The sequence below is a fragment of the Impatiens glandulifera genome, chromosome 2 (genome assembly GCF_907164915.1).
Source record: "Impatiens glandulifera chromosome 2, dImpGla2.1, whole genome shotgun sequence".
Classification (NCBI taxonomy): Eukaryota; Viridiplantae; Streptophyta; class Magnoliopsida; order Ericales; family Balsaminaceae; genus Impatiens; species Impatiens glandulifera.
In genome coordinates this window covers 2,373,370-2,397,481 of record NC_061863.1, presented here as the reverse complement: position 1 = coordinate 2,397,481, position 24,112 = coordinate 2,373,370, and the positions used below count along the sequence as shown (strand labels likewise).

Here is a 24,112-nt window from a genome sequence, read left to right as displayed (position 1 = left end):
CTCTGATCTGCGTTTCGAACTGGTTTAATATGTAAGTTGACTTTCGCTGTATCCAGTGGATTCCTTTATATGTTACATTATTCAATTCCTGGATTGGAATGTATGTAGCTTCTTTCAATTTAATCAATGGCTAGCTCGTCCGGAAACGGTAGTAGCGGTGGTAATCGTATAGTAGAGGTTGTAAATGGCAAGAGCTGTTCGAGAATGTTTACAGATATGTCATCGTCTTTTTCGTTTCGAGGTATTCAATCATTTGGGCCTGCAGATTCTTCGTTTTCCTCTCAATCTGCAGTGTCTGAATCTATGGTTGATGTTCAGTCCAATGGTCCGTTTTCTGGTCTTGTTATTTGTGTTACTGGACTATCAAAAGGTAATCACTTATGTTTATGTATATCTTTCTAATTACCATTCAATTGCTCCTGAAATTTAGTTATCTTTGTTTGAAATTGTTCTTTGCATTCTCATATCTTCAATTATTTAATCTTTTTGCCATGGATTTCGTTTGGCAGAAGCCAGACAACAAGTTAGGGATGCGACGGAGAGGTTGGGTGGTCAATACAGCCCCCATTTGCATCATAAGTGCACACATTTAGTGATTCAGATATCCTTTTTTCTATTTTTCTGTTCAATCATTTCATTTATGTGACCAAGCATCAAGTATTCTGCATTTCTGAAGGAAAATGGAATGATTCTCGACATGGATGTCAGATGAACTATTTCATTTTGTGTCTTGACAAGAAATATATGCATACCATTCTTCTAGAACTATTTTTGTTTCAGTCTTTGACAACTTTTACAGCTTTTCTGGACGTAAGTTTGAACATGCTTTGAAGCATGGAGACAGTAATGGTCTGTTCCTTGTCACACTTGGTTGGTTTGTGGAGAGTGTTAGAAGGAATGGTAAGAGTTGAAATCTCTCTTCTTTGTTCATCTTAACATTTTTGAAAAACAAATTGATCTATTACTTTTCTTCTCTTTTTTTACGCTATTCTTGACTGTTGCAGAGAGGTTGAGTGAAAAACTATACAGTGTAAAGAATGCAGCAGAAAATAATAAAACATCACTTCAATATGCCGGTTCAGAGTCTCCTTATCTTCCAGCAGCCATGCAGAGACATGCTAAGCAATCTAATACGACTTTACAGTTCTCTGAAAAGGATAATAATGCCCAAGCTGCGGAGTCAGCTCTCTCTGGTCATACCCTCTACATTGATGTAGATGTTTCTCCTGAAATTCGATCAAAGGTGCATAACCATTTTTCTTTTGTGAAACATCATCCTATGTATTTTTTTTCAAATAAGTGCTGGTTTGATCACTGAAATTAGGCATCAAGGCCTTGTGTGATGAAAGATTAATGGATTTATCTCATCATCAACCAAATTACCCTTACACTTTATTTTTATTCCAAGTTTTTCCATGTTAAATCCTGGTATTGAAATCATATTGCGTTAGATGTGTATTCAACTACTATGATCCACTAATGTTTATTTAGATGAATGGGATAGTGAATAACTTGATATTGACAATACACAGTTTAAGGATTCAGTGTTTATGACAACTTGGACTGGTAGAACTAATTTTCTTTATCATGTGATCAATCTGGATGCAGTCCATGATATACTGGGGATTATTTCTCACATTATATTGTTTCTAGATTTTCATTGAGTTCTTGGAACATTTGTGCTATTTGTTTTGTAATCATTTTACAGGAAAGGTGACTTTTGTGTAACTGTAAATTTAATGAGATTTTCTGTTCTTTAAAAAAACAATCATACTGACACTCACAACAACCTGTGTGGATAGATTCTCGAAGTAATTGCTGAAGAGGGTGCCACAGTCGTGGATAGATGGTTTGTGGGTTGCAATGCGAGCTATGTAGTCTGTGAAGGTCCATCAATGCATAAGTATATGGGCTACTCTAATATTGTAACAGTAAGTGCTCTGATTCAATGCATCTGTAGATTTCTAAAGGAAAAAGGAAAGAAGTTGAGTTCAAATCATTTGATTATTGGGATTCTTTGTTTTGAGGAGACTTTTAAAGAATTTATAAATGCATTATTGAATTATATGGAATTGTTAACCCTGTATCTTTAATTGTTGGTGCATAATAATGTATCTCAGCCACAATGGGTTCTAAGGACTGCAAAAGAAAAGCGTATACATAAGCTTGTGAACCTTTCTGCTGATTTGGCCAGACAGATTGGAACAATGCTCGATAATGTTCAACTTGCAACATGCAGGGAGGTATATTTTTACCTTTTGCTCCTCATTCTATTGTGATGTATTGATATACTAATTGCACTTAATTATTCCATCTTATGTCTTCTAATTTGTATCAAATATTGATAAATAGAAGTAGAGTAATGCCTCACATTGTCAAAATTATGTCATTTTTGTATGTTAAGTGATAATTTTTTATCAAACTGTTTTTTCAACTTTTCTTGACATACATGTGCCAATCTTTTTCTTTCTTTCTTTTCTTTCATTTTGAAAAATGAGAATTTCATTACAAGCATTGTAAATGCGTAGAAATCAACCAAAGTAGTACAAGTCGTGATTTGTGTAGTCATGAGTTAATCGAGAATTCAGTAAGTGGTGGGAGTTGAAAAGCCATAATTTTTTTCGGTTCTTATTGTAACATCTAGGAAATATTCTTTATCTAGTTATCTTTGTGTTTACAGTAGTTTTAACAAAGTTTTTCCTGTTAAAAATAAAATTAATTACCCACCTGATATTATATTACTCAAACGCAGTCTTCTCTGCTTGAGTCTGTGAATGAAGTAGATGAAGATCCTACAACTTCTAGAATTGAAGAACATTGTATAGACAAACAAATGATTGTTAATATGGCAAAAGAAGGTGTTAGAAAGCGTCGCTGTCGACGTATGCAGGTAAAATCTCTTTACAATTTTGTATTTTTTTTAGGGTTTCCTCATGATCTGTGTGCATTTTGGTGTTTTTCAGACATGTCAAACTCCACTACGACCAATAACTCCGAGTATTCTTTTGGAATGTATTTGTTGGTCGGTGTCAGAACCGACTTCAACTGCTTCTATCTATTTAGATACATCAAGTGTGGTGGATAATGGAAGTGAACAGAAAATTTCTGTTAATTTGTATGGAAAAGATGGTGGCAAAGAATCTGAAGCTACATTCATGAACCACTCTAGATCACTTGCTGAAAGGTTTTATTCAACTCTTAGAACTCTTTTGTATCAAATCAAATGCTCGTTTTTTCTTTATGAACTTGAAAAAAAACAATCAAATTATTACTTCCTATAGGAAGAACAAAAAATTCAACTGCTCAATTGTAAGGGTCTTTTCTTACCTAAGAGACCAACCAAAGGTCTCAGGTTTGGTTGCACTGAATTAGAAAGAAAAAATTTCAGTTTCTTATTTCAAACTAACTTCGTTTTGATTATAACTTTTTCCCTTTTTTTCAACAGTGAGAAAACGGAATTGATATTCAAAAACCATCTTTTGTCGATATTATATCCAGTTGACCGATATAGTGAGGTAGGTCCTTGTTCAAGGACATATTTCAGTTCAACGGGCTTCACATGTTTGCAAGTTTTGGACATCATTTACACATTTTATCAGGTTCTTTTCTTGCTTCCATTTTCCCTGTCATTAATTACTATCTTTCAAGTTTTGGACATCATTTATACATTTTATCAGGTTCTTTTCTTGCTTCCATTTTCCCCTCTGTCAAAAGACCAAAATGTCTCGGTTTTGATTCCCACTGTTTTCAATTTAAGGTTTTTGATCAAGTTTTCATATGCAGGAGAACATGTCGGATCAAGAAATAGAGACTGCGATTCACACGGACTCGAGACAAGCTGATCGACTTCGAGCTGCGTATTGCAATAATGAAACTGCAAACAAAGGGTACGTCACATTCAAACGCATTGATTTCTTGGGAAGTCGTAAATGTTTTGAAATGTTGAAACGAGTTATTGGTGATAATAATTGTAATGTATATGAATTATTGCTTAGAGCATGATTAAATAATTGTAGAAGGATACTTTATCATTATTATTTTTAATTTAGAAAGTTAGCACGATCCCATTTTGGGGTGTAAACGAGCCGAGTTCGGCTCGACTTTTCATTTCAATGGGAGGATGAAAAGTAAAAATGATAGAATTAACTAACACATAAAAAAAAATTACATATCACAATAGACTGCCAAAATGTGATTTTTCTCCTATGAAGAATATAATTTGGACTTGATTTATAAGATACACTTTTTGCATTTCTCTATAAATCTATATGTTTTCATAACAAACAAACAAAACTCATCTCCATCATCAATCAATACACAACAACTCGAAGCAGCCCCGGTTGGGGTTCCGAGTAATCAAGGCATTTCTCCAGCAAATATCGCTGAATTGCAGTTCGAGATCCCATCGTGTGATGACTCTTCTCTGTGCAAATAAAAACCTGCATCATTTGTCTATTGTCGGACATAGCTGTGGTTTTCATTAGAGCAAATTCACACTGAAGAATACGAATGGCCTCGGTTGCATGAAGACCATGCAAATCTATTATTCTTTCGTTTCCTCCTCTTCCATTCCCTTGTATCTCCGGATTCCTGCCAAATTTTGAAACCATTATGTTTGTCAATTGAGATCAATTTCAAATAACTCATTTTCTAATCAAAAAGTCCTTAAGGATTGTGCTTAAAAAAATCATTACATGTTTATACCATAATGCTTTTTTATATCTTTCAAAACTTAGAGCTTGTTCGGTAAGGGATTGTGTTCTTTTTATAAAATGATATTAATATATAAAAAATAAATGGTATTTTAGTATTTTAGTTAATGAATTGAGCATTGTAATCAATTAAAAGATGTTTAATTATGATTTGATTAAAAAATAAAAGGTATTTTAGTTTTCTGTATTGAAAAATGAGATTTCGTTTAAATAATAAGTTACACTTAAAAACATATTTAATAAACAGGGTTTGAACAACTAACCTGGTGCGATAAACAGACTCGTGTGATCTCTCATGACCCTCCATCAGTTCCTTCTCTAAACCCTTATTACCAATTAGATAGGCCTGCCTCGCCTGAATTATTCAAATTATAAAGAAAGAAAAACGAGCATCCAAGGCATAAATTGCATTAATAACAACTAAATCTCGTATAAACACTCTATTTTGGAATCAAAACCGTAACAGAATCTAAGAATTCCTCGCAAGGCATCACCCCCTACACTAAAACATCCAACATCTTTGATACTATATTGAACCATGTAGATCAAAACCAATATCCCATTATCGATCACTTCTTTCATCAAATCATTCAAATAATTACGTTATTCTTTACAACATTTGACCCAAACAAACAACCTTTTACATAAAACAATATCTTTTTGACAAAAAAAAACAGTTTAGTAGTAAATAAAACATATCAAACAACCTCATCATATACCTGTTCAAAGTATGTATTACGCAGACTTGGGTGATCACTTTCTTCTCCTAGCATGTCAGAATACATATTTTCTGCCATTCTCAACAATTGTTAAATCAAGTAAAATACTACTACTTACATAATGTCAACCGAGATGCATATAAGATATAGAAAACATTACCAACTGCTTCACCCGTGTCTAGCCACAAAGGAGCTTTTCGAGATGAATTATGAATTTGATGAGTCTGACCATTAATAAATGAGCTCGCCATCAAATGCGAACTTCTATTTGAACCAAAAACAGTATCAGCCGAACCGTTTCTATCATACTTCCACACATTGGACTCTTGTGTTGACATTTCCCTGAGAGCCGAAGAAAAACCTTCAGATTCTATTGTTGGCGAAGAAGAGCTTGTTTTGAACGAAAGAAAATTATCCTTTCTAGCTGACATATAAGGATTATTAATGCTTTGTTGGATATCATCTCCTGTATAAATCCTCAAATCCAGTGAACTTAGATTTGGAGCTGACAAGTCCTTTGTGTTTAGATTCTGATTCAAGCCACCATCAACTTGCAACTACAGTAAAGGTATATTCCAGCTACATACAATTAGTTATCACGCTAATCTCCAATAAAATGACAAAACTTTAAGTATATGAGCACACAACCATGTCAATTATTGACAAACAGCTTTAAAGATTGTCAATTTGTTTACTTTATGGATAAAAAATCATCTATATATATAAGATTCATAAATGTATTGACGGTTTCTCATCTGGATTCAGATAAAAAAAAAATATAAAGTGTTTCCAAATAGGTACATAAATAGTATTATGTTTCTTAGTGTTCAAAGAGATAAATAAATCTAAGAAAACGCAAAAACATGTCAATGAACTTTTATCAACACATGAAACCCAATCTACATCACAATAACACTTTATATGGAAAGGAAAGACCTAAAGGACACCCCCCGATGAGATATTTGACAAGAATAGTAGTCAACCATATTTATAGTACAATTTTTATTCCCTTAAGAAAGAAGAAGTCGAAAAAGAGATAATTCTTATTCCATCCACCATTATCTATCACATGACAATTGTTAATATTTATAGTACTACAAAAATAACTGAAAGTAACTTCCAATAACTAACTAATAACCAACTACTATTAACCTAATAATTATTAACTGTCAATAATATTACTCATCTAGTATATAAAGAACTGTTGATACCATATTCAAGAAATAGAAAGTAGAAAGACCAAGAGAAGCTGAAACTCAGCTTCTACTTCTTTATTATGGCTTTATATACAGAATAAAATGGTAAGAATATTCCCAGTTGAGGAAATAACCGACACTCTTCTAGAAGAAAGATAGTTACAACCTAATTTCCAGCATAAGCCCTCAACTTCTATTCCAGATACAATTTAAGTCCATATTCTTTACACTGCCCTTTTTTAGCAAGTTCATGAATACATTTTTCCTACCTTAATACCCTCGATGTCATCATTCTGTACCATGAGCATTTCAGCATTAGGTTACATATAATTGAAGGCAAAATCGGAGAGAGATCTTGTTATCTATATTGAAAAAAAACTAATTTATTCCAATTGAAATGTATTGATATATCGTTTAACTAAGAGTTATACAACAGTCTTCAATTCAAAAGAGAATCTTCAACTGTGACCTAATCCAACCAACAAGTTTGTTTTCTAGGTGTCCATTATGTTATCAATGGAGCAATGAAATCCTAACAATGAAATGTGGTCATGGATTTACATTACTTATGTTGGTAAAGTTTAGCATACCTCTAGCTGAGTAAGCATGTCAACTGTCTGGCTTAAGTCACCTCTGTTTGCCAAATACACATCAGCGAGGCTCTCTGCAGAAAACCCGGGGAATTGCATAGCTAAAAGTTCAAAAGGACTCAGGTTCTCATTTTCCATCATTCTTTGCTCGGCCTGGATATTGGCGAGAAAACCACGAGCAGGATTTTCAGTGGTAATTAGTTGATCCTTTTTCATGGTTGTATCATTCCAATGTATATTTGACAATTGTTTCGAGTTAGAAGACAATAATATATCTTCTTCCCCATATGGTATCTTGAACTGCCTTTCAGTTGTGAAAGGAGAAAGCTTAGGAGCTCCATGGTTGTCTTGCAAGGACAAACTATCAAAGGAAAAATTGTTAATTCCCAGTTGATCATCTTGCCCCATGATTACCTTGAAATCAGGAGTTATATCGTCAGGAAGCTGATGTCGCCAGTATTGGCGAATCTCGTCGTCAGAGTTATTTGATAACGATGACTCTGATCTGTCCAGCACGGATTTTCCCAATTTAACCGATCCAGAAAAGGTTTTGCTGGAGAAGACATTTGTAGAGCTTCCATTTGTAGATGATGATGGTGACGACGATCTAAGAAAAAAGGGAATGAACTCAGCTGCATTTGGATTCAAGCTTTTAACCTTGCTTACAGTTCCTTTGCTAGACAAGCTCATTCTTATTCTATCTCTAATTCCTCCTCAATCTCTTTTAGTTAAATAAAAGCTTTTACATGATTCCACTAGTCAAATCCTGTAAAGATATTAAAAAATCATAATCAAATTTCTAATCAGGAAACCTTGCCTCAAAATGAAGCTCAAATCCAACTAATTAATCTGCATATTCTCAATCCATGCAGACCGATTTTGAGAAATCAAATTTAAGAGAACTATCCATAAAGATATTAGAAAAACATAATAAGGAGCAAACAAATTCATAATCAAATTTCTAATCAGGAAACCTTGCTTCAAAATGAAGCTCAAATCTAACTAATTAATCTCCAGATTTTCAATCCATGCAGACCGATCTTGAGAAATTTAAATTGCCGCTTACAAGCCACAATTTAAGAGAACTATCCATAAAGATATTAGAAAAACATAATAAGGAGCAAAAACCTTGCTTCAAAATGAAGCTCAAATTCAACTAACTAATCTGCATGCAGACCGAGATCTCGAGAAATCAAATTACCGCTTACAAACTTAACCACAATTTAAGAGAACTATCCATTAAGATCTACAACTGTAAGTTATAGATATTGAATTTTACCTTCGGTAGCTCCGTAATTGAAGAAACTGAATTACAGTGATCCATGATGGAGGAGGTCAAGACTGAGAAGAAGAAGAAGAAAAACGTAAGTTGACTCAGAGACAATCGTTTCACTTGATTTGAAGCTCCGATGACGACGACGGCTGTACGTTCAATCTATATCGATATCTCTTTTGTCTTCTCTCTGAAACCCTAATCGAACCACAAAAGATGATGAAGAAGAAGAAGAAACCCTTCGCCACTCAATTTCACGAACTTATATTCTCTCTCATCTCAACCACCAAACGGCTCCTAATTACAGTTCTTCTATCGCTGGTGGTAGTTGACATTATTATTTATTTATTTTTATAATACCTATACGTGGCACCATTTCACATAGGGCCAAGTTATTTATTTTTAATTATTAAATTCTTTTTTAATTATTTAAATTACAGTTTATAAAATAATTTTCTATTTTAACGAGTGATAAAGGAGATTAATTGAGAAAGAGAATGAAGTAGGATCAGGTCATTGGCTTGGCAGAACAAAAATGTGAAATTGAGAGAATTTTTTTATATTTTCATTCTCTTTTACGTTCTCTTCTCGTCGTAATATTGGATTATGGTTAATTTTCGAACTTGATCGGATAATAACTTTTTATTTTTTATTTCTCACTTCGAATTCGATTTAAAATTCTTGAACTTTACTTTCGAGTATTTATGGGTATTGGATACATGGGTATTAAGGAATGATCGAAAAATATGAGTTAAACTGAAATTGAATAAAATTTGGAGTGGACTTACAAAATCAACGCGAAAATTATGGATAAAACGAGTGGATAAAGATAAGTTTACCATTTTTTTAATAACTAGTATTTATCCCGTACATTTACACGAGTAACAATATAAAAAAACCGTGAAAAAAATATTACGGTAAAAATCTGATAGCATTTTTAATTTTATTTTTAACTGTTTTAAGTTTATGGGCGGGTCAACCACAATCCGACTCAAGTATTCATTTACTCTCATATTGAAAAACGATCTCTAAAACAATTGATACAATTTGATTCCTCAACTCATTTAGTTTCACCTATAGAGTCCACTTCTTCCCCATACTACGAGTGAAATGAAAAATATAAATACTATCATTAAAGTAGCACAGACGAGACTTACTATATCTATATGAATTATGTCACATATCTCTATAAATATAACGGAATTCTTCTATTATTGCTCACTAATAATAGTGAAATCTATAGCGCAGAGTCAAAAAAGAATTATGACTCATTAAAAACTATTGATTAACTATCTCGTTCATCAAATTTGGTGTTGAATTTAAAATATAAAGTGTTATTAGCCTAGTTTGTTAAAAGGTTGTACTTGTTTTATTAGATTGCAAGTACGAACCATACCTATAGCATTTTTAATTTTATTTTTAACCGTTTTAAATTTATGGGCGGGTCAGCCCACAATCCGACCCAAGTATCTATTTACTTTCATATATATCCAAATTAACCACAGTTCTCGACCCAACAATCCAGACACTTTAAAAATTAAGCATCATAATATATATATATATATATATATATATATATATTAGTTAAAAAGTTAAACTTATATTGTTAAAATGTCATGCGTTCATCAAATTTAGTGTTGAATTTAAAATATAAAGGGTTATTAACCTAGTTAGTTAAAGGGTCGTACTTATTTTGTTAGGTTGCAAATTCGAACCATACTTATAACATTTTTAATTTTATTTTTATCCGTTTTAAGTTTATGGGCTGGTCAACCCACAATCCGACCCAAGTATCCATTTATTCTCACATATATATTCAAATTAATCATAGCTCTCGACCCGGCAATCCGGACACTTTAAAAATTATGCATCATTATATATATATAGATATATATAGATAAAAAGTTTTACTTATATTGTTAAAATATCATGCGTTCATCAAATTTGGTGTTGAATTAAAAATATAAAGTGTTATTAGCCTAGTTGGTTAAAGGGTTGTATTTGTTTTGTTAGGTTGCAAGTTCAAACCATACATATAGCATTTTTAATTTTATTTTTCACCGTTTTAAGTTTATGGGTGGGTCAACCCAAAATTCACCCAAGTATCCATTAACTCTCACATATATATCCAAATTAATCACAACTCTCGACCCAACAATCCAGACACTTTAAAAATTAAGCATCATTTTATATATATATTAGATAAATAAATCGTAAATAAAAATAAAAATTAAAGAAATTAAGATTAATGTCACATTTTTATCGAAAAAAATATTTCGAGGTGGGCTTAAAAAAATAACGGACAATTTTTGAATAAAACGAGTGTATAATGGTAAGTTTTGTCATTTTTAAAAAATTAAATAAATAAAGTGTAAATTAAATTTAAAATATTTAATAAAATATGGGTGATGAATGTCATATCTTACTATATTAAAAAATTTGAGGTGTACTTTAAAAAAAAGATAACGAGAAAATTATTAATAAACAAATATATAAATATAAATTTTTTTTTTTTAAATTAGATAAATAAATCATAAATTAAATTAAAAATATTTAAGAAATTATGAGCGATGACTAATGTCAAGTATTACCCTATTAAAAGCAATCTTTGGATGGGAAATTTGACGAAATAACCTAATGATTCACTTATTTGATTTTTTGACCCGCACTTAAAATAAAAAGCGTTAGTGATACTTTTTTCATTTTTTGAACGATTTTACCCATGTCGCGAGACGTCCTCGATCACGAGACGCAATCGGCACTCGCGAGATGCAACCGACAATTATGAGACGAATTTTTAATTTTTTTCAAAAAAAAAAAATTCATACGGCATTTGGTTGCGTCTCGCAACGGGGATATTTTTGTCAAAAAAAAAAGTGCCACGAGCACATTTATTTTATGCGCTGGCCAAAAAGACAAATAAACTGATCTTTAGTTCATTTCATCCAATTTCCACTTTGGATGGCCTGAGCCCAATCTGTTTCTGCTAGGTTTGTGAAAAAAATCGAAAAATCGGTAACCCAACCGAACTGATAATTAATCAGTTTCATTTTAATGGTTTATTAGTTAATCGGTTCTAACGGTTCCGGTGAAACGGTTTTTTACCGGTTAAACGGTTCGATTTTCGGTTTACCTATTTTTCTAACGGTTTAACCGATAAACCGGTAATAATTTAATTTTATATTTTTATATTTTATAATTTGTATTAGTTATTTTATAATTATTATTTAATAATTTATAAATATTTTTATTTTTACACATTATAATTTATATAAAATTTTACAAAAATAAATTAAAAACAAACTGAAATAATTTCATTAAAATATGTAAAATTGTTTTTATAACGATACAATAACGTTGAATTATAAATGAATAAAATCAAAATAGTTAAACAAGTCTTCAACATTGACTTTATGTTTTAACTTTTTGTCCAACACTTGGTTGGTCAAAAACTAATCGGCATAATAGATTTGAATTTTTTGAAAAATATATAAAAAGTTAACAAAATAGCTATAAAATATATTATATTATTATAATAAAATTAAATATTATAACATATTCTTAAATATATCAATAAAATATATTATAATAATATAATATATTGATTATATTCTATAATATAATATATTATAATAGAGAAAATGATAATATAATAGGAAAGTGCAAGCAATAATTTAAAAAAAAAATCATTTTATAATTTATTACTTAATTTAAAAAATTGAATTATCGGTTCCTAGTTAAACCCGGTTAACCGACCGAAACTGACCAAAACTGATAGAATTAAAACCGGTAAAACCGATACCATTAACAGTCAGTTAACCGGTTTGTAAAATAATAAGCAAAATCGGTCTTAACCGAAACCGTTTAATCGGTTAACCGGCCGGTTGAACACTCATAATTTCTGCTAGTGCTCATTGACATGTCTATGTAAAATGTTCACTATTTTTTTTTAAATATAAATATATATATATATATTATAATTCGTTATTTGAAGCTAAAAATTAAGGAACATATTTATTTTTTAAATTTGATAATTTTTTTTCTTAATATATGTTCAAAATTGTGGAATAACTTAAAATATATGATATATCTAAAGAGTTTAAAAAAAAAAATTATTTATTTTTTATAAATATGATAAATTATCTAAATTGTGTTAGTTCAAACTCATATAAACCATTTTAAAATAAAAAAATATTCTAATTAGAGCCTAAAAAAATTAATCATATACATATTAAAATTCAAATTTAACTCCAAATTTACTTCTTCTTTTTTTTTTTATTTGAGACCGTTATATCAATTAAAATAAAAAGCAAACTATTAATTTTATTTATTAATAAGATTTCTTATCATCACTTTCTTATAGAGTAATTATCTAAAACTCATTTAAAAAAAACAAAATTCGGTATTAATTAACATTACTCATATTTTATTATTTAAAAATTAATATTATATTTATAACTCTTTATTTTATTTAATAAAACTATTTCTTATCAAAAATAAATAAAAATATAATTAAGTCATATGTATATTTTAAATCATTTTTCAAATTCAAATCTATTTTTCTTAATGAGCCAACTATATCAATTAAAAATAAAAGCAAAAATATTAATTTTATTTCTTAATAAGATTATTATCATCACTTTCTTTATATATAGAGTAATTATCCAAAAACCCAATTAATTTTTATTTTTGTAAATTTGACAAAAAAATAAAATAAAGGAAATAAAGTGGACTAATAGTTGTACTACATATATTTCTTGTACTACACACTTTCTCAGTAGTACAAAAGCCAACCTGCGTATACATTTTCACCATTTCTTACTTTTCAAAAAAATTGCAGTTTCTCTCTCTTAATCAACGAAGAAGAAGAAGATGATGCATATGACCTTCTATTGGGGAACAACAGTGACGATCTTATTCGATATCTGGAAAACTAATTCCATAAACAGTTACATCTTAACTCTCATCTCCTGTTTCCTCTTCTCCGTTTTTTACCAATTTCTCGAAGATCGTCGTCTCCGATTCAAACTCATTTCGCTTACCAGATCTATAACGGTTAGTTCATCCATCGATGCTCCTCTCCTTGTTCGCCGATCATCGTCAAGGTTTAGCGCTGTGAAGATAGGAGGAGCTGTTCTATTTGGAATCAATTCTGCCTTAGGTTATTTGTTGATGCTTGCTGTTATGTCGTTTAATGGAGGTGTTTTCATAGCTGTTGTTGTTGGACTAGCTGTAGGGAATTTGTTGTTTAGGAATGGCGATGAAGATGTTGTCGTCGTTGATAATCCATGCGCTTGTGCCTGATTCATTCATTCATTGATCGCCGCCGGCGAGTCGTTTAGATTTCTGAATCTGATTTTGTTGTTTTGGATTTTGATGATTTAATGGAATGAGATTTATATTTATTAATTAATTGTTGTATCAAATTTTTATTTTTATTTATTTTAAATTATTTTGCTAATTAAATAAAATCAATTCACTATAAGAGAATATTACCTTAATCCAACAATTATTTCAATTAAGGGAATATTTACCTTTTGTTTTTGTATTGAAAATGCTAAAAATGTCTTAAAATTAACCTAAGAAATCAAATTAACTTTTTTTTAGTTAATAAAATAAAATAAATGTTTTGAGTTTTTTTTTTAAATCTAGTGATACAAAAATAGAGTACTAAGTATTAACTTTAATTAATTTTTAATTAGTTTAGATTACGACTTTTATTTTTTAAATATCGAGTAAGAATATATATAAACAAATAAATTGGATTTTTTTTATTATTACAATTTCAAATTTGAACATATTACATTGAATTATACAGCCCATCCCATTTTATCCGTAAAATTTATTGGTACATTGCAACTTTAACGTATGTGTTTTGACAATTTCAATAAATTGTATTTTTAAATTTAATATATTGACTTTTATCGTATCAAAACTCTACAGAGACAGATGGATAATTTTTTGTTTGATAGTTCAGATCATTTTGAATGCACTTACTAAAAACTTCAATAATAAAGTGGACCACAATTGATAAGTTCAAATTTTTGTAAAAAATAAGAGTTGGATATTTCTAAAGTTCTGGATTCAAACTTGTTGTCTGGCCGGCCCGTTAAACTAATTGAGTGTGTTTATAGACTATGTACTTATCTGTGAGAGTATTAGTTTGAAGAAATAAAACTCACAATTATTTTTCAAAAAAAGGGAAAAGAAAAAGAAAAATTACTAATTTGTTAAACACACCCTAATATAATATTGTTGTAATTGTGAAATGCTTCAATTTCAGTGAAATGATTATTAGTTAGGGAACATTAACATTTTAATATTCTTACATTTTGTTAACATTTGGAACATTGTTCAAATTATTTCTTTATCTCATAATTATTTAATTTGTGTATTCCTATAAATTATTTCTTTATCCATTAAGAAAACATCAAATCAATCATTATTGAAAATGACCAAAAAAATTGATAAATTTTAAATCAATCTCATTCCTTCACAAAATCAATAGTGCAAAATTTCATGGCTTGAATTTGTTGCTAAATAAATTGTTATCCTTTTCAAAGTTTATTTTAAAACAATATAATACTAGCAACAAAATAAATCAATAAAACATTTTGAATAATACCTATAATATCTCTTAAATTTGATAAATAACAAAAGGAAAAAAAAAGATAAAACTATATAAATATAGATTCTTATTGTGCAAATTGCATAAAACTAGAATAAAGTGCATAATAGAGTAATATACCCTAACAAACACACAGTGCAAGACTGCATATATTATGGGGCTAAGTAATAAGCTGTGCCCTAGAAAAAACACTCATAACAAACACAATCCATTGAAGGCTAAAACCGCGCCACTTTTACGATATAAAAGGAGGGAAGGAAGAAGAGCACCCGAGAAAGACCAAAACCAAATCACGATGACGAAATGCTGCTATAAACGCGTTTCAAGCTAGGACATGCAGCCCTTAGTCCCACCATGCTCATTGAGTACAACTGAGAGTAAGTAATAGCCATTAGGGGTTGTTTGGTTAATAAGATTTCAAATAACCTGCCAAATATTAGTCAAAAAAACTTACCTTTGGGCAAAAGCGGATATCAAGAGTCTCCAGTATACTGCAGCCTGAAATAGCTGCTGCAACCATTTCTTCGTCAATGTTGCAAGACTGTAGAGAGAAACAAATTAGAGAATCGAATAAAAATATTGAAAAGTTTAGAAAGAAAGATTATTACACATTTTACATACCTGAAGAGATAGGCTAGCCAGCTTAGGACACTCTAGTTTTAAAACTTCCAAGGAGTAACAGTTGCTGAGGAGAATAAGAATACAGATCATGGTAAGGTAAGGCCTTGTTTTAGGGTTAAATTATATTAAATTATCAAAACTGGTTTTATTTGAAAACACTTTTGTATCTGGATCCAATTATTGGTCAGAAACTGCCATTGAATTTATGGAATGGGTTATTGGAATAATCCTCAAATAACCCACCAACTTTTCATCCATACTCTAATCAATCTCGTTATTCAAATCAAATACAAAAATACCATCTATTTCTTTTTCATTAGTCTTTTTACCCAAATAACCCACTTTTCGTAACCGCAGCATGAACAAGGTTATTTAACCTTGTGGCCTTGTGGGTATTTCAAATGACCCGAATCCGAACAAGGCTTAAGTCATAAATCTAGCACCACATAAGTTAAGAAAAAAAAGGAACAACTATTAATAGATTTACCTCAAGTTAAGAGAACATAGGTTCAAACAAGTCACGTCAACTTCTCTCAAGTTAGCAGAGAGAGAGAGATTTAGCGATGATAAATGGAAGCAACACGCTGCAGGAGGAATGAGAACTTTCTTAATGTTTGAGCAGCCAACACAGTTAAGGTTTTGGAGCAACCGGTTTGGCTGAAGGTTCGACAAGCAGCTATCATCTTGTGGAGATAGGGCATTTGAACTGCTGCTGCCCAAACTCGGTACACTAGAATCAAATGTACGGCTGCTACTGAAGCCCCAGTTCAGATCGTGCATATTTACGCATCCATTCAAGCTCAAGTGTGTGAGATGAGTACAGAAAGCTAGAAGTTCATCTATTGCAGACTGACAAAGGGTCCCATATGATAAATCCAACTCGCTTAAGTTAGGAAGGGCGCCGCCTTTATAAAGAGGCTCTAATGATGAGTCGGTAAGATATTTGCATGCTTGTAATTTCAGGACCTATCCAAGAGACAGAAAATATGAAGGTTGATTGAAAAGAAGTATTTGCAGTAGAACGTTACACCTGGAAATCAGATTTAGGGCCACTATTTTGAATGTGCTCAAAATTACACATCTATAATAAATTCTTGACTGAATTAAAATATCTAAATGTTTTTGACAACAATAGGAAAAAAAGCATCTTAACCAATCTGTATTGAATTTTTCAGCTTTGAGTGGGGCCTATTTGGTATGGGAAAAAATCATAAACAGAAAACATTTGGAGAAAAAATTCTATAAAATAAATATATATATGCAGCACAAGCAATTTTTTTTACAACTTCACACATTTTACAATAGAAAAGGTCAATCACATTTTTCAGACTAAATGCAATCAAAATCACTTTCAAATGGTTATCTGAAAACATTCATAATGAGGTAGAGGAGTCACCTTTAGCTTCGAACAGGACTCGAAAACAGGATGCAGGCTCACCAAGAAAGTGTATGACAAATCAAGTGAGGTTAAACGTGAAAGCAGGCACAGGGAAGATAAGCCATCAGGGCCAATAGATGGACATGACATTAATACCAGGGTTTCAATGAGAGGGCATGCAGAAGTTGTTGCAGACAGGCAGTCGTCCTTTAGTTGACTGAGCATACAGAAAGAAAAAAATAAAGGTACATGTAAGCATAACCGGCAGAAAAAAAACATTAAATCTTGATCAAGAAGAAACTAGGTTCACAAAATAACCTGCAAAATGAAGCATCGAGAGAGTTTAAAATCGGGCAATTAATCGATGCTTCAGACAGTACTCCACATCCTTTCAACTCGAGCAACAGCATACTTGGAGCTTCAATTTGAAGTAGACTAAGCTTCGGGCATATGCCTAAATTAAGTGACCTAAGACCAACCTACATCCAGAATAAGAATTTCACTTTGATTTTCATATATGAAAAAAATGAAGAACGTATATTAACCTTCCTATCAAACAAGTGATGCAAAACAATCATACCGCCTGACATGTATGACCTCTCTATCTAATTGGTTATATATATATATATATAGCATGTAGCGAATAAAGTCAATGTAACTTCCATTCTATTAGTATATAATAAGCTTGTTGTGACAGTTAGGGTTTGTGAATGAATTGATAGGTGAATTGTCTAGTCTATCTCATCTCTTTCTCTAGGTTTCATCCCATTCTCAAGTGTAAACTCTAACTACTATCAGCCATTTGGAGTATCAATAATAATACTTGTTACAGAAAATGAGAGTGCTAAGACATAGCTAGTAATATAAGAAAATGAGAACTAATCATGCATTTCTTTTCCTTTTTTATCTTATCCCCATTCTTTCATGGTCACAGATTTTTTTTCATTTTTTTGTTAGGAGGCCCAACAGCTTTCACTTACAGGGCAAAATGATGCTGTTTCGAGATGGTCACAACCATCCAAGGTGACTTTCTCAAGATGAGCACATGCTAGCTGAAGAGAAGTAACAGCCCGACAACCAGTAAGAGAAAGATTGACCAATGAAGAATTGCGGAATACAACCGCTGTCAAGCCCTGCAATGTAGAAAAATAGCTTTGATGATTTATCATTATTGGTAACAAAAATGAAAAGGAAAAACAAAGTCTTATTTTACAGATATTACAACATCAAATAATTGACCTTCAAGCATCACACAAACATGGGGCATCATACATTGGGTTGAATTGATGAAGCAAGTTTCTACAATTTGTTGTAATGTTTTTACAATTGGAATGGTTATTAGTTTGTGAGCGTGCATTTACCCCTTTCTAATTCTAATATTATTTTCCTATATAAAAAGGATAGATTTTCATTAGCATTATTTCTAAAAAAGTAGTTTACAGTAAATTCTTCTGTGGAAATAAAGTGTAAAATATAGCAAGATACTCCAATACTAAAAAAAAATGAATTTCCAAGTCAGCAACTACGTGAAGTAAACAACTAGATGTAAGACCCTAACAATATCATAAGCAACAAGTAACTTTAAACAGATTATCTTATCCATATAACTGGATGAAACACCGAGTTACTTGCATAGGAGATGCATATACCATGACTTCTTAGTTCATAGCAGCTTCTCTATATTTGAGGGACTCAAGATTCGATACATTAAAAGACAGATGTGGCTAAAATCTTAAACACACCTCGCTATTAAAATATCACGAAATTACCGAGAACGAACAAGAGCTTAAGCCAAATCAACAAACCTCGCAGTTATCAAGAACTAGCGATTTTAACATAGGACATCCACCTCCTTCACTGAAAACGTCACATATGGAGTTTGTTAAGGATTCACAATCAGTAAGGTCCACTTCTTGCAAACTCTGACATTGAAGTGCTAAAGTGGTTAAGCTCTCTTGCTTCTGGAGAACTAGTTTCTGCACAATTTACAGACATAATAAAGTTGAATGAGTGGTGCGACATAATAAGGAAAACTAACTCAAGATTACAAAGGATGGGGAAAAAAAGAGTGAAGTGAACGAACTTGGAGCATATTAGATGCGAGGCTTATACGTTGCAGGGCAGGACAGTTTGACACAGTTATAGATGTCAACATTATGCTACGCAAATTTAGATCTGTAAACCTGTGGGGGATTATAAAACTGTGAGTACATTATAGAACATCATAACCGTTACTAATTGTAAAAATAGCACAACATACTTTCGACAGTGCACAAGACGTATATTCTGAAGGCGTCCAAGATCCAAGGTAATTGATGCTAGTAAATTGCAATTATCCAGTTCCAATACCTAAACATAATTCATTATTAAGATTTTGATTTATAAAGGAAGAGCTTGCTCTAAAAAGGTTAATGATTCAGACCTCCAACATATGACTATGTGAAATGGAAGCCATTGAAGCAGATGTTATTCCCTCACAGCTATGTAGCTTAAGAACTGTTAATGTTGGCAATCTTACAGACTTCCAAAGAAAGGGCTCATGTTAGGTGAAAACATATCCAAATTTTAGCTGAATTGAAGTAAATAAAAAATTATATATGATACTGACCTCAAGTGAGATGTTGGGGCAATAAGATGCATTAAGGATATGAAGATTGGCGCAATGAGGTTCAAGTTCACGCAAAGTTTCATCAGTAACACATGAACAATTTGACATATCTAGAGACTCTAAAAGTGGGCATGATATTACTGCTGATCTAATAGCAGCATCTGAGAGCTTATGGCAAGAGGCTATATCAAGATCAATCAAGAGTGGACAGTTGAGTGCAGCATGTGCCATAGTACTACGCTTCAAAGATAACGTCTCAAGCTGGGGACACCTGCAAAACCATCAAATTTTATTGATCTTTTTCTATGAACTTTCTGAAAAAATCATATACTAGATTTTTTTTTATATCTAACCTGACACAAATTCGAAGCACACGACATTTCACAATCTGAAGATGTTTCAATCGATCATGGTATATCGGTATTTCTTGAATTCCATTGCCAAGACTTCCGTCAATAATGGTCAAGTTCCTTAAAGCAGAGCACTCTGTCAAAGCTTGGAAAAAGGGTTCAGCTAATTGTCCTTTGCCCACAGTTAATGTATCCAGATTCCTGACAAAAATAGATAAGTCGCAAGCAATTGCAACAGAACATCTTTAATGATCAACGAAAATAAACATATACCTTAATGATGAAACAGCTACCATTGCAAGGTTGTGAACAGCAGGGGCACCACAAATATTCACTCCAGTGGCATTTGGATACCTTTGGCATATACCCACAACTGCCCAATTACCGATAGAAAAATTAGCATGTATTTTCAGAATATTTTTATTATTATTATCTCTTTTATCATCTAGATTTTTATTATAATTTCAATTAATTTACATATTTTAGGTTTTCCTTAGATTGTTTAGGGAAATTTGCAAACTACAGTCAGATAAAAAAATATTCATGGTAAGCCAAATCATTCGTACAAAAAACATCTAAATACCAAACTTGTTTTTCAGAGAATCTCCGGAAGGTTCGAATCCCTCTCTTTTACGTTTGAATTGGTGATTTTTTTTTTCTTTCAAATTTTGCAAATCCCTTTTCTTAATAGATCCTTTTTGAAATGCATCAAATAGAGAAAAAACTAAAAAAACAAAAAGCAAGTAAGGAAAACAACCCTCGTTTTTATATGCCAAAATGCAAAGTGGCGAACCATTTAGTTATATAAATGTTGGCATTGCTTGTGAGAGGAAACTATAAGCAAAATGACATATTAGATTAGCATGCTTGTAATTTCAGGTTTGTATTAAAAAAACATGACATGAAGCTTGATTACATAATATCAAGCAAAATGCTAAACTTCTGGACAACAATATGCATTCGTCAACCTTATTGAATTATGAATAGGAAAAGGTACATTTCCAATGGTATGTGAAAACTAAGCCACTTAAGGTGTTAAGACTTATCATACAGTAAATCACCAATCATTAACACCTTGAAGAAGCGATGTCGGATCAATAAGGAATAAAGAAAGCTTACATTGTTCAAGAGATATGTTACGATTCTCAAAATTAAGATATCGCCAAAAGTCTTCATGGGCACTAGCAGAACGCCATTGTCTACAAACCATAGCTGCCCGGAAAAGATCAACATGCTTCAAGAAAGAAAATACCTGATGCAATCGTGTAACTTATGTCATAATGAATCATCTTCTGCTAATAACATGGATCATTGCAGAACCAATAAATTCATTTAAATAAAAAACAAAGGTCATGGCTACCATATGCAATAAGTCATCAGTAAGATCCATTCTGGTTATAAAATCTTCAAATCCTTGATCATCACTCTCATCCACAGCATTAATATGATGTTCTCTACTACCACCAAACATGGGAGAGAGAAGAGTGATATCCTTAAAGGAGAAGTTGTCAAATCTGCGGTCTGTCAGATTACCATCCTCCGCATCTGTGATCGTTGTAGCTGAATGGGGACTATCCCTATCTCCAAAAACTACGAAAGACTCTTTATTCTGCCTGTCAATTGATGTGAGTATTAGATATTATTTTGACAAGGCATTAGATATTCAAAAGATGCATGCTAACACTTTGATTTACATTGTTGTGGGAGCATGCACTCTCACGAATTAATGAAATCTACAGTTTTAGCAAAATAATAGGGATCTCCATTTTTTCTTAAATTAATCACTCATAAGCAAAAATAAGCATAGGGATAAGACATTGACACGAGTGGCAAAGTGTCACGCACTAAACCTATAAATGGAGGGTTCTAATCCCACCCCTTCCCTAGCAAAAAAATGAAGCATAAGAAAAGTTAAAACCTAGACAATCTTAAATGTCATTCCAAACTAGAAACGGTGTAGGAAGTGTGACATAAAGAGGATTATGCCTAGTTCGGGATCTGTAATCCCATCACAGAAAGGGTATAATGCCCAGTTTCCTCAGTAATGTAACACCATAATTTCTATCTGGATAAATTTGTTGGAAGTATTTGGTTTAGGTAGTTAAGATATAAACCTTGACAACCCACTTGGGGGGTTAGGTAGCTACCACTATAAAATGTCTTCAATTGAAAGGATTAGATGCCAAATAAACTATGATTTCAATGAGAAGAAGTTCACCAAAAACTATAGAGAAAGGGGAGCAGAAAAGGTCATCAAAACTAAAAATGGCGTACACATTGGATTGAAGTAATTAGTCACAAGTTACAACAATATCTTGAATCAATAAAGGTAATTGAACAAAATTGAGATCGAATTGTAAAACTCACATTGGAAAACGATTAACTTTAGGACGTTTATTGAGAGGGTTGCCATCAGATTCCCCTCTGACCACCATCGCCCCTAAAGAAGAAGATGAAGATGCCACTGAAGATAACCCAAGACCCAAGCTCATGTTAGGATTGCTACGAATTGATAAAATTCGCAAACTACCATGTCCACCATCATCACTAGAATGTACCATCGACCCATCAAAATCCTGAACGTTCCCAAACGGGAACCCAGACATCATCGACTCAGCCTCATCCTCTTCCATATCCTCAGACTTTAGCTCACCTTCGTCAGACGACGCCTTACTCATTACGTTATCTTCTTTAACCTCAACTTTTTCTTCTTCTTTTTCACCAAAGCACAAACAACGCCAAAACAGCATGCAATCGCACAAACCCAGCAGCAAGAACGAACCAAAAGACAAATCTTCACCAAACCCTAAATCAAGATCTCGCAGATTCCTCGATAACCTAGCTTTTTCCTTCAAGAAATGACGAAACACCAACAAAACCCTAGAATATGTAACCGCAACTGATCAAAAAACACAAACTCTCACCGATAGGATGAAAGTTGTATCATTTATCACAGATGCAAGTAAGTAGAAGTAAGAACAAGACGCGGAAGAAATGAAAGAGAGTTAAAGATGGATCTAGTCAGATCTTTCGTTCTTCATCTATAGCCCGAGATTAGGATCGCCCGCAATATGTTGATTTCTCTCATCTGATAATACACGCACTCTCTTTCTTCTCTCTCTCTCTCTTGATTGATCGATCTTAATTCGGAGGATGGAGAAAGCAGAAAGCCCAGATATATATTCATTTCCTTAGGAAAAATGTTTGGGTTTTTTTAGCCCAAAGTGAAAAAAACATAAAGATCTTATAATTAATTATGTGTAAATTATATATGAGATTACAAATATAAAGTATGTACAAATTATGTATATATCTTTTAGTATATGATTATTATTATTATTTTTAAATAATTCGTGTATAAAGAAAAAATATGAAATTTGTACAGATATGATATTAGAATAAATAAATAAAAGTAAAATAAAAAAACTAAATATGATTGATTATTTATATAGATCAAATTGTGACTATTGGTTATGATAAATCTTGACATCTATTTTTTAAACTTTAAAAATTTATGATTTGTTCACGTTAAAGTTATACAAAATTATGATTTATTTTAAAATTAACTTATCATTTCAGAGAATTAGTAGTTTAAACATACAATTAAAATTTGTAAGTTAAATTAGTTATATAATTTTTTTTTATTTATTACTTATAAATGTCGAGTAAATAATTAGTTTAAGTCGTTTGAAACAATTAAGACAAATATTGTTTTGTATAAGTATAACTTTAATCATAAAGAAGTAAAAAAACGTGAAATTTAAAAAAATATGTTTGAAATCTAAATTTGTCACCCTAGTTTCACAATTATATATATATATATATATAAACAAATATTTAAAAATTTTAAAAATTTTAAAAATAAAATGACCAAAAGAGGTTATTTAGGTGAATTATATTATTTATTTTATAAATTACGGTGTTTTATTGAATTAGATCATTTATATTTTAAAATTGTGTATGTCAGAAAAATTAAAATATGAATAATGAACATTGAAATTTAAATACATAATAACTTAAATATAAAATAAAAGTTG

General features: G+C 31.5%; 4 protein-coding genes across 4 annotated transcripts; 2 read left to right on the top strand and 2 right to left on the bottom strand.

Annotated features, from left to right (window-relative positions):
• Positions 1 to 66: 66 nt before the first annotated feature.
• LOC124926231 lies at positions 67 to 4,065 on the top strand. Its single transcript, XM_047466425.1, has 10 exons — positions 67 to 370; positions 510 to 601; positions 798 to 900; positions 1,005 to 1,243; positions 1,803 to 1,931; positions 2,121 to 2,243; positions 2,753 to 2,890; positions 2,964 to 3,184; positions 3,446 to 3,599; positions 3,784 to 4,065. The coding sequence occupies exons 1-10, from the start codon at positions 127 to 129 to the stop codon at positions 4,000 to 4,002; spliced, it is 1,662 nt and encodes a 553-aa protein (XP_047322381.1). The 5' UTR covers positions 67 to 126; the 3' UTR covers positions 4,003 to 4,065.
• A 119-nt stretch (positions 4,066 to 4,184) lies between these two features.
• Positions 4,185 to 7,979, bottom strand: LOC124926230 (polyadenylate-binding protein-interacting protein 7-like). Its single transcript, XM_047466424.1, has 5 exons — positions 7,218 to 7,979; positions 5,592 to 5,988; positions 5,432 to 5,502; positions 4,976 to 5,067; positions 4,185 to 4,590 (listed from the first exon to the last, which is right to left on the bottom strand). The coding sequence occupies exons 1-5, from the start codon at positions 7,905 to 7,907 to the stop codon at positions 4,311 to 4,313; spliced, it is 1,530 nt and encodes a 509-aa protein (XP_047322380.1). The 5' UTR covers positions 7,908 to 7,979; the 3' UTR covers positions 4,185 to 4,310.
• An 834-nt stretch (positions 7,980 to 8,813) lies between these two features.
• LOC124927230 (copper transporter 5-like) lies at positions 8,814 to 13,928 on the top strand. Its single transcript, XM_047467612.1, has 2 exons — positions 8,814 to 8,836; positions 13,362 to 13,928. The coding sequence occupies exon 2, from the start codon at positions 13,363 to 13,365 to the stop codon at positions 13,792 to 13,794; it is 432 nt and encodes a 143-aa protein (XP_047323568.1). The 5' UTR covers positions 8,814 to 8,836; position 13,362; the 3' UTR covers positions 13,795 to 13,928.
• A 1,240-nt stretch (positions 13,929 to 15,168) lies between these two features.
• On the bottom strand, positions 15,169 to 23,215 carry LOC124924065 (F-box/LRR-repeat protein 15-like). Its single transcript, XM_047464113.1, has 17 exons — positions 22,443 to 23,215; positions 21,436 to 21,688; positions 21,195 to 21,327; positions 20,349 to 20,448; positions 20,079 to 20,276; positions 19,726 to 19,996; positions 19,540 to 19,638; positions 19,378 to 19,466; positions 19,201 to 19,300; positions 18,923 to 19,093; positions 18,098 to 18,250; positions 17,436 to 17,596; positions 17,136 to 17,334; positions 16,227 to 16,705; positions 15,740 to 15,803; positions 15,573 to 15,659; positions 15,169 to 15,489 (listed from the first exon to the last, which is right to left on the bottom strand). The coding sequence occupies exons 1-17, from the start codon at positions 22,823 to 22,825 to the stop codon at positions 15,409 to 15,411; spliced, it is 3,021 nt and encodes a 1,006-aa protein (XP_047320069.1). The 5' UTR covers positions 22,826 to 23,215; the 3' UTR covers positions 15,169 to 15,408.
• Between the last annotated feature and the right edge of the window lie 897 nt (positions 23,216 to 24,112).